The following is a 9775-nucleotide window of genomic DNA, read 5'->3' on the forward strand; positions in this document are numbered from 1 at the left end:
TTCATTCCACCACCTGTCTCCTGTGACACCTATGACCCAGCCATCTGGAAACTCTCACCGTTCCATCAGGCCCTCTCGGGCTCTGATCCATTGCACCATGTGACTTCTGTCTGGACCGCCTTCCCCTCTAGTCCCTCCTGTCCTTAACTTGCAAACACCTTATGCCCCAGCAAGACTTCTGTGAGGCCATTTGGCTCCCCATGTCGGAGGCAGGTGCTCTGTCCCCCACAGCCCATCCCATTGTATGACCATTCACGTGTGTGTGTCTCTCCTACTGGGCTGTGAGTTCTTCAGCAATGCCTGTCAACGCCTGGGACAAACCCCACCCAACACGTGGCCTTCACCTACCAACAGGCTCGGTCTACCCACCTGGATGTGGGTCCCTGTCCTGGGTTCCCCGGAAGCAGACTGCAGAATGTTACTCAAGGAAAGGGCCAGGGGAGGCTGGTGGGAGCAGGGGTGCTGCCCAGGGTTGGGGGTGGGGGAAAGGAGAGGGTCTCAGGCAAAGCCCTACAGGGGCAAGGAGGCTTCCACCTCATCCCAGAGCTCCGCTGGAGCAGAAGGGCTGCCTCAGACTCGTCCCAATGTGAGGAAGGGAGCCGGGCTTTCACAACTCTTCAGAGGTGGGTTGGGGGCCACCTCCCTTTCTGAGAGACGGAAGAGCCACAGGTGCTGCTGGGGGAAGCCAGGCAGGGTCAGGGGAGCCCACATATTTGCAAAAGCATCCACCCATGATGTGGGCAGAGAATCACCGTTTGCTCAGGCTGCTCGTTGCCCCACACAGATCCACTCACGCCACACATGGATTCCACTCGGGGGAGCATGCTGACAACAGAAGGCTGGGGGGGATCACCCCCAGTCGGCCCTCATCTCCCCTGTCATCCCCGGGTCCCCCTTGCCTTCAGCACCTCTGCTGTTCTAGGAGGCCCATCTAACAGGATGACTTGGACCTTCCCCCCTGAGGGGTCAGATCCCCAGTTGAAAGATCTGATACCCCCTCCCCTCAGTGATTGGTTACTCAGGGAAACAGCTCTGGCCCATCGGTGGAGGGGGGAGGAAATCACCATCATACACGAATCACTGTATATACAGTGGCAGAGGAAGGGAAGATGCAGCCATTTCTGAACTGATCTAAAGCTGTCCTTAGGAGATGCCCAAATTGGCCTCCTCAAGTGTCTACCCTCGGGTCCCCGTCCCTCCCAGCAGGGTTTTACTGAATAAGTCCATCCTAGGCCAAGGGACTCAGGTTAGAAGGACGAGTCTGGGGTGAGGAGCACTGACCATGGGACTGAATACCAAGGCCCTTGCTCTAGAGCGACCAGGAAAATATTCTGTAGAAAAACTGGTGGCAAGACACAAAATCCAGCCATGAAAACACAGAGACAAGACAATGTATTTCTTCATTTAAATTTATTTTTCACTTTTTGTTTCTCACTTAACCAACACATTTGTAAAATGTAGCAGGCTGTGTTAGTAAAGGAGAAGCAGGGAGCAGAGGGGGGCAGGATCGAAGCAGCCACGCGGGAAGTCAAGAGCAGAAAGCACTTGGGGGCAGAAGGGGCGGGCAGCCTCCTCCACTGTCCTGCCTTCCCACAGGCATGAACATTGCCGACGCTTGTACAGACCCCCCAGACAATTGCGTAGACGTTGTAAAGAGCATTTCTGTTGCCTCCAACCTCTGTCCCCCAATTTCTCCCCCTAACCCCACCAGTGATGGGTCAGGATCTGCTCGGGCCAGCACCCTGCATAGCCTGGCCCAGGAGAACCCTGCCGCTGGGTCTCAAGGCCCCAACCCCCTAGCCTTAGTCCCTGGGCAAGCAACAGAAAAGCTGAGAGCCCGCGGATCCCAGGGAGGGGCAACCTCAGAGCTCTTTCCCCAAGGGGAACACGGAGCTGGACTTCGGAGAGCATTCTCAGAATGCCCTCTGCGTCAGCCGCCGTCTCCTGCTCAAGAGGACACTGACAGGCCACTGTGTGTGCGGGACCTCGGCAGCGACGAGGGCGACAGCCTGCCTCCCACACTCGCTGGAACCCTGGGCTCCCTTGCAGGGAAGGTTTAGCTTCGACCCAGGGAAGGGCTTCCTGGCATTTGTGCATTGACCCCGTGGACACTCTGACCCTGTGCTTATGAACACAAACATTTTAATCAGGATGATATCCACCCTGATCAATTTTCATTCTAGAAAGTACTTTCAAGGCAAATGCCATTGAGGACAATTTAATGCCTTGATCGGTTTTCTACAAAGTGCAGATAAATTTCCTTTTTTTCCCCATTTTTTTTTCCTTGAAGAAAAATTCACCAGGATCAAATCCTATTCGTGTGCGTTTTACCACATATATTTGATTCCCTGGTTAGTGTTCGATGCATGTCTAATGTCACCGACGGTCACACGTGTCACCGGCAGTTTTCTCCTGTGGCTCCCACTTCTGCGAAGTCCAGTTTTCTGGAGGAAGGGTTTTGGCAGACTCCTCACGGCTCAATTCCCAGTAACAAATTCGTGCGGCGTGCTGTTCGTACTGAAGCCCAACACCCGTGCTTTTTGGCCCCGGCGGCTCGCGTCTCGTGGCGCGTGGAGCGTTTCCGAGGGTCGGTGCGCGAACGCGACCTCCCCTCCGCTAACCAGGGAGAGAGCTGGAAGCCGGGCCACGGCCACGGAACCGGGCGGGAGGAGCCCGCGCCCTCCCTGATCCCGATCCCCCCCCCTCCGTCACCGCCCGTCCGCGCCGGGCCCGCTCACGGCGCCTTGTCCGCGGCCCCCGCCGCCTGCTCGGAGCGCGCTGGGCCGCCGGTGGCCGCGCGTGTGCCGCAGAGCAGGCCCAGGCCTCGCGAGCGGCCGGCGCCGTGCAGCTGGCGCTCGTGGCGGCGGATCTGCACCTTGTGGCGGAAGCGCTCGCCGCAGTCCTCGCAGACGTAGGGCCGCTCGCCCGAGTGCGTGCGCCGGTGGCGCAGGAGGTTGGACGAGACGCTGAAGCGCTTGCCGCAGTCGCCGCAGGCGTAGGGCCGCTCGCCCGTGTGCGTGCGTTGGTGCTGCACGAGCGCCGAGCTCTCGCTGAAGCGCTTGGCGCAGTAGGAGCACGCGTAGGGCTTCTCGCCCGTGTGGATGCGCTGGTGCGTCACCAGGTTGGAGTGCTGCGAGAAGCCCTTGCCGCACTCGCCGCAGCGGTGCGGCCGCTCGCCCGTGTGCGTGGCCTGGTGCCGCACCAGGTCCGTGCTGCGGCTGAAGCCCTTGCCGCACTCCCCGCAGATGGTCGGCCGGTCCCGCGCGCGCCGCCGCCGCCGCTGCCTGGCCGGAGTCAGCGCCGCGCTGCCGGCGGGGCCCGGGATGGCCACCACCGCGGGCGCCGCCACAGCCGGCAACACCATGAGCTCCTGCAGCACCACGTAGCCCGGGGGGGCCACCACGACCGCGGCTGGGGGCCCCGGGGCCGAAGTCCCGCCGCCCCCCGCGGCGGGCACCAGCTCCAGCTGCAGCTCCGGCTGCACGGGGGTGAGCTCCAGCTGCACCTCCTGCTGCTGGGCTCCCAGCTCCACCGGGGTCAGCTCCAGCTGCACCTCCTGCTGCTCCTCCAGCTGCTGCTGCTGCTCCAGCTGCTGCTCCAGCTGCTGCAGCTGCTCCTGCAGTTTGAGCTGCAGCTGCCGCTGTTCCTGTTCTCTCTCCAGCTCCTGCTGCCGCTCTAGCTCCTGCCGCTGCTGCTCCAGTTCCTGCTCCGTCCCCAGGTCCACCGGCATGAGCTCCAGCTCCACCTCTTCCTCCTCCTCTGGCTCCAGTGGACGGGGCTGCTGCTGCTGTTGCAACTGTTCTTGCTGCTGCATCTGCTGTTGCTGCAACAGCTGCTGCTGCTGTAACTGTTCTTGCTGCTGCAGCTGCTGCTGCTGTAACTGTTGCTGCTGTAGCAGCTGCTGCTGTAACTGTTCCTGCTGCTGCAGCTGCTGAAGCTGTAACTGTTCCTGCTGCTGCTGCTGCAGCTGCTGCAGCTGTAACTGTTCCTGCTGCTGCTGCAGCACCTGTAACTGTTCCTGCGGCTGCAGGTGCTGCTGCTGTAACTGTTTCTCCTGATTCTGCTGTTCCTGCTGCTGCTGCTGCTGCTGTAACTGTTCCTCCTGCTTCTGCTGTAACTGTTCCTGCTGCAGGTGTTGTCGCTGCTGCTGGTGCTGCTGTAACTGTTCCTCCTGCTTCTGCTGTAACTGTTTCTGCTGCAGGTGTTGCTGCTGCTGCTGCTGCTTCAATTCTAGCTGCCATCCTGCTGGCTGGCTTTGTGGTTGCTGCTCTGGTTGCAGCTCTGACTGTTGCCGCTGCAACTCCTGCTGTCCGGGCGCTGCTTCCTCAGCCAGTTCCCTGGCCCCCGTTGGGGCGGCGCTTGTTGGCCGTGGAGGGCTGCCGTTCTTATCCTGAGCCTCTTCTTCCTCTTGACTCTCACTCCCACCGCTGCCACCTGTAGTGCAAATGGCAGGAAGCCAGGAGAGAAGGATCTACAGGCAGCTCTCACGGTCGGACCCCCACGACCTCCTCGCTTACCCTGCCCCATGGACAGCCACTCTAGGACACACCACTGAGCTCTCAGCAGGGACCCAAAAGCACCAGGTCAATTGGCCATGGCAGCCCGGCAGAAACTGAAATGCCCAGAGGTGCAGGGCTGGCTTAGAAATGTGCCCGAAGGGCTGCGGTCACGTCACTCTGGACCCTGGCTCTCCGACCTCTCCTCTGGGCCTTCCTCCACACAGCCTCCATGCTTAGATCTTGGCCGTGACAAGAGCCTGGGTGTCTGGGGCTCCCCAACACCATTCCCCGAGAAGTCTCTTGCGCTTAACTACCATCCAGTGGGAATCAGTGAACAAGCCACTCCGACAGCCACAGGCCCACGTTGAACTCTGACCTCAGTTAGGATCACGCCTTAAATAAGCGAAACTTGCCTTCTTTGTAATTAATGAAGAGTCTCTGTAAAGCTGCCTGGAAGTATTACTACAGGTGGTTTCTAAAAGTCCCCGAAGTGTCAGAGAAAGCACGACGTTTCCAGTGGCAAGTCCTCAGATCGGGCCCTACCTCAACCGGTTAGCAGCTGTCAGCTTCCTGCGGCCTCAGAGCCCTCCCTGTTGGTAACAGCCTCAGGATACCCACACTTCCAGCCTCATGGGTGAAGCAGGAAGGGCCCTGGCATAGCCTCTAGAACCTGGCAGGTGCTTGACAAACCCCTCTCCCTGTGGGCTTGATTAGTCTGCAAACTGACGAACAGTTTGGAAATACCAAGGACACAACTAGCCCCAGTTGAAACAGCCTAGAAACGGGACGTGTTTGAGACTGTTAGTCTGGAACGGAAAGGACTAACTCCAGAGCCCCACATCAGCACGGTGACCGGCCAGTTATGTAACCTCTGGGAATCTGAGTGTCCCTTCCTGCAAAATGAGATCGGCCCTTCTCATGGACATGGCGAAAAGTTGAGGGCGTACAGGTGCGGCCCAGCATTGAGCAAGTGTAGAGTAACCCCTGCCTCCTACGTGTCACTCCGTGGTCACGTGTCACTGTCTGCACAATATCCACGTGTCATTTCTCGTTTCGAGCATTCATACTATGTTCCCAGGAAGTCCGAGGAGGCTTGCTCCATTCCCAAGTCTGATTTCAAGGTTTGTTCTTCCTAGTGCCTCATATTTTCAATTTTGTAACGGAAAGCAGGGGTTCGATTTATAAAATTTTGCTTTCCGGCCACTTTTCCAGGAGTATATTGATCTAATAAAACCAAGGGGTATCTCCATGCAAATAATTTTCTTTTAGAAAACTGTTCCTAATAACGTTTGCTTAGGCTAACGGACAAGTATTTTTCACATACACACACCAGCCAGGAGTACGTGCACGGGGAGCAAAGACAGCCACGCAAACGTGTCCCTCCACCCCTGCCCCCCACCCCCAGCAGGTTGGAGACACTCCAGCGTCCTGCCACCTCTGGGAGCAGCAGGGACACGTCGAGCCTCTGTGTAAGTCCTCACATTTCTAGCACCACACTTGACCGTGTGGCCAGTCCTGGCTTCTTGCAGCCACATCAGCATTTCTAATAGTGATGTTTTGGTAAATACGTTATTAAGTGTCATCTGATGTGCATACTCTTGTAAGACTTTTCTTGGTTAAATATTTGAGCGGGAAGACCCCTCATTTCATCCACACATCGCCACCCAACCTCTCCAATTCCCTTGGTTCTTTTCATGCTGTTCGACCCTGGGCCAGCCCTCACTTAGTGCCCTCAAAGGACAGAGACGGGAATTGGCTCCCAGGACCATGATCACCATAGAAAGCTGGCCCAGAGGGGTCCCTGAGGGAGAAGGCATCTTGGAAGGTTCTGCAGGCCCACATTTGCCTCTGGGCAAAAGGGGAGAAAGAGGGATGGAAGCAGAGGTCAGGCAAAGTGGACAAGGTCAGAGAAGGCCACAGGAAAAAGAGAAGCCAGGGGGCCAATGCCTGAGGTACAAGGGGCAGAGGGAGAGAGCCCCTGAATTCAATCTGAGAACTTGAGCCTAGAGCCCGGGACAGGTGGGAGGACCGTGGAGACTACCTGACCATGGGGGACACAGCAGCAGCTCCCAGCCAGCATACATCCAGGGTTCAGGGGAGGGGCTGAGAATGTCTACACTGCCGGGAGCCTGTCACCAGCAGAACCACAGCCTGGTAGAGCCGCCTCAGAAAATCCTGAGGCAAATCTGCCCGTGTCACTCCAGGCAGCTGAAGTTGGCTGGCATGAGCAGTGGCAGCCCACCCTCCCCACCCGGAAACCACCAGGTGAGCACCCTTGCAGACAGCAGGCTGCCCCCCACCCTGCAGCCCCCTCTCTCTCAGCCACAGCAGGCTTGGGGCTCTGTCAAAAGATCCTCCAGGGGGGCCCCGAGGACTATCTCCTGCTTTAGGTCAGAGCCGCATGCCTCTCCAGCCCCTCACCTGACAGGGTGCCAGGACATGGGCCCCCATCTTCAAGACACCGGAGCTCCAGCACGAAGGTTTCCGTCGCTGCCCCCAGCTCCATCCTAGCGTTCAGACCAAGATCCCGGGGAGCCAGCTGTGCTGAGAGGAAGGAAGGAAGCTGTTCAGGCAGGTAGGAGTGCTGTGAGCCCCCAGCCCAGTGGCACGGACTGCCGGAGAGCCTTCCATCTCTGCCCTGGGCCCCAGAGCCGGCTTCTCCACCAGGCTGGAAAGGAGGACAGTGCAATCCACAGCTGGAAAGGGAGCAGCGGGGCTGCCTGGAGGCTCAGCTCCCAGGGCCCATTCATTTCGCCCGCAGAGGCAGTCCTCCCTCTCCCCACTTTGCAGGGCCCACGCTCAGCCTCATGCGTCGGGTCCTCACTGAGAGCCCGCTGCGGGAGCCAGCCTTCACCAGGGAGCTGGAGTCCCGCAAGTGACATTTGAGGAAGTTTGCAGAAAAAGAGTGACATCTCACGTTCCACCACCCCCTTCAAAGCACTTCAAATGTGTTCACCTCCCTGGTTTCTTGCCTACCAGACTGCTGTTGGGGTTCACCCAGCCTTCCAAGGCCACAAGCAGCCCACAGGTTCCAGGTGCCCCCTCAGCTCTCTGGGAAGGCAGGTTTTCAGGGGATGACAACCCATGGAATCAGCTCTGGCCCAGGAGCTCCTGAAGTCTGGAAGGTTCCCCACCTCTCTCCTGCATCCACCTGGCCCCAGAGGTGTCCCCACATCCAGTCCCGTCTCCTCTCCTAACTCCAGCTCCCCCTTTCAGAATCGGGTCCAGAAGCCCTCCAGAGAAGCCCCCCCCCCGCGCCTTTGGCCCCTCTCTCCTGGCCGCTGGGCCCACCTGGTGCAGCATTTCCTGCTCCTCACAGCGGCCTCTGCACTAGGGGAGGTGTGGTCAGCAGCGGCTGGAGAGTGCAGGCCAGAGCGTCAGCCAGCTCCTTCCTGAGGCTCCTCCATCCAGAAAGAGCCGGGGAGGCGCTGGGCCACCGGGGGCCTTTCTGGGCACTGCGGCGGGCCTGTCGCTGTCAGGGCTGTCGAGGTCGCCCTGGGCCAAAAAAGGGGCAGGACGGAGTTCGGGAGCAGAAGTTGGTGTCGGCTGCCCGGGGAGGGGGGCGGGGAGGGGCTGGGGGCCGGCCGGGCGGGGGTCCGTCCGATGTCCGCGGGGGGGTCGGGCGACACCGGTCTCGGCCCAGCCGGGGGCAGCCCGGGTCCGGCCGGGGTGCGCCGGCGGCCACAGGTGCCCGGAGCCGGCGGGCGGGGGGCGGCCCGCGCCGGGTCCCGTTGCCTCGCCCGCCCGCCCGAGCGTACGTCCGGCCGGCAGCGGGCAGCGGGCAGCGGGCCGGGGGCGGGGGCGGCGGGGCCGGCACAGGAAGTCCCCCCGGCATCCGCATCCTGTCCCCCGCCCGCCACCCGCGCGCCCCGCGCCCCGGCCCCCGCGCCGCCGCCGCCGCCGCTCTAGGCCGCCGCGAGCTCGGTGGGCTTAACCCTTCCCGGCCCGGCCGCTCACCCGCGGGGTGGCGACTGTGGCTGCCCCGGGGAGGGGGGCGGGCGAGGCTCCGGGCCCGAGCCCTGCCACCCCCCGGGGGACTGGTGCAGCTTCGGGGCGCCCCTGGCCCGGCCCAAGTTGTGGTTCATTAGCACTCAATTAGAGGACGCTCACCTAATGAGGAGGCCCCAATCCGCGCCGCCCCCCCCCAGCGGACCCAAAAGAGGTCGCCCCCTCCGCCCCTCGAACCCCTCCTCCTGGAGCCTGGAATGGTGAAGGCAGGGCTGGGAGGGGGGCGTGGAGTTTGTGCGCCCTTGGACAGTAGGCTGGGACCCCAAAGGACCAGATGGGGCCGTGGGAGCCACCCTCGTCAACTTAAGGGTAAACCCGGCTGGCTTCCTCTGTGCACAAGGCCCGCGGGTCAGGCCCCTCTCCGCAGCCCCCAACCTCTGCCCTCCCCAGGCCCCCACCCCAGGAGCGATGTGCAGAGGCCTCCCTGAACAGGCCAAGCTGACCTCTGCCTGGGTCAGGGGTCTCCTCCTCAGGGAGGCCTTACCTGACCGTCCTGATATCCCATCACGTTGCTGCACTGTCCAAACCTGGAGAGTCACCGTTAAAATAGGGTTACACCAATTCTCTTGAAAAATCCAAAGACCTGGGCTTGGAAGCTGTTCCTGGGCTAGAGTATGGGCATGCCTCACTGGAGGCGGCCACAGCCCTAGAGCGGCCATAGTTCTCTTCTCTCCTTACCGTCTCCATCCTGGCCTGGCTGCCCCTCCTTATTACCTTTTTGGATACTTCCTGGCCCCACAGCCTGTGGAGTTTAGGGCCTCTCCTCCAGCCCTCTGAAAAGCTTGCACTCTGGCTGGCAGCTTCACCCCAGACTAGAAGCTCCAGATGGCCAAGGACCTCCCCTGCCTTATCAGGGGAACAAATGCAGCAAGAGCCTAGCTTTGGAGGCAGAAAAATCTAGATTTGCAACGGCCTCTTACAGTTGGGTCATGAGGCAGATTATTCCCTTGCATCTGTGGAATAGGGACAGCACTCCACTAGCCAGGACTTTTTTTTTTTTTTTTAAAGATTTTTTGTTTATTTATTCGACAGAGATAGAGACAGCCAGCGAGAGAGGGAATACAAGCAGAGGGAGTGGGAGAGGAAGAAGCAGGCTCATAGCGGAGGAGCCTGATGCGGGGCTCGATCCCATAACGCCGGGATCACGCCCTGAGCTGAAGGCAGACGCTTAACCGCTGTGCCACCCAGGCGCCCCCACTAGCCAGGACTTGAAGGGTAAGTGAGCATCCCCCCCCCCCCCCCCCCCCCCCCCCCCCCCCCCCCCCCCA

The 9775-nt window shown here is 60.3% G+C and overlaps 1 protein-coding gene across 2 annotated transcripts; it reads right to left on the minus strand.

Annotated features, from left to right (window-relative positions):
• Positions 1-1764: 1764 nt before the first annotated feature.
• On the minus strand, positions 1765-8066 carry ZNF853 (zinc finger protein 853). 2 transcript variants are annotated; one of them, XM_040634753.1, is made up of 3 exons: positions 7791-8066; positions 6921-7038; positions 1765-4434 (listed from the first exon to the last, which is right to left on the minus strand). In XM_040634753.1, the coding sequence occupies exons 1-3, from the start codon at positions 7800-7802 to the stop codon at positions 2735-2737; spliced, it is 1830 nt and encodes a 609-aa protein (XP_040490687.1). In that variant the 5' UTR covers positions 7803-8066; the 3' UTR covers positions 1765-2734. The 2 variants fall into 2 exon arrangements, with proteins under 2 accessions (XP_040490687.1, XP_040490688.1); XM_040634754.1 differs by having other exon boundaries at positions 6921-7043.
• Positions 8067-9775: the final 1709 nt, after the last annotated feature.

This window comes from Ursus maritimus, unplaced genomic scaffold, assembly GCF_017311325.1.
Source record: "Ursus maritimus isolate PB19 unplaced genomic scaffold, ASM1731132v1 scaffold_2, whole genome shotgun sequence".
In the NCBI taxonomy this organism is placed as follows: domain Eukaryota; kingdom Metazoa; phylum Chordata; class Mammalia; order Carnivora; family Ursidae; genus Ursus; species Ursus maritimus.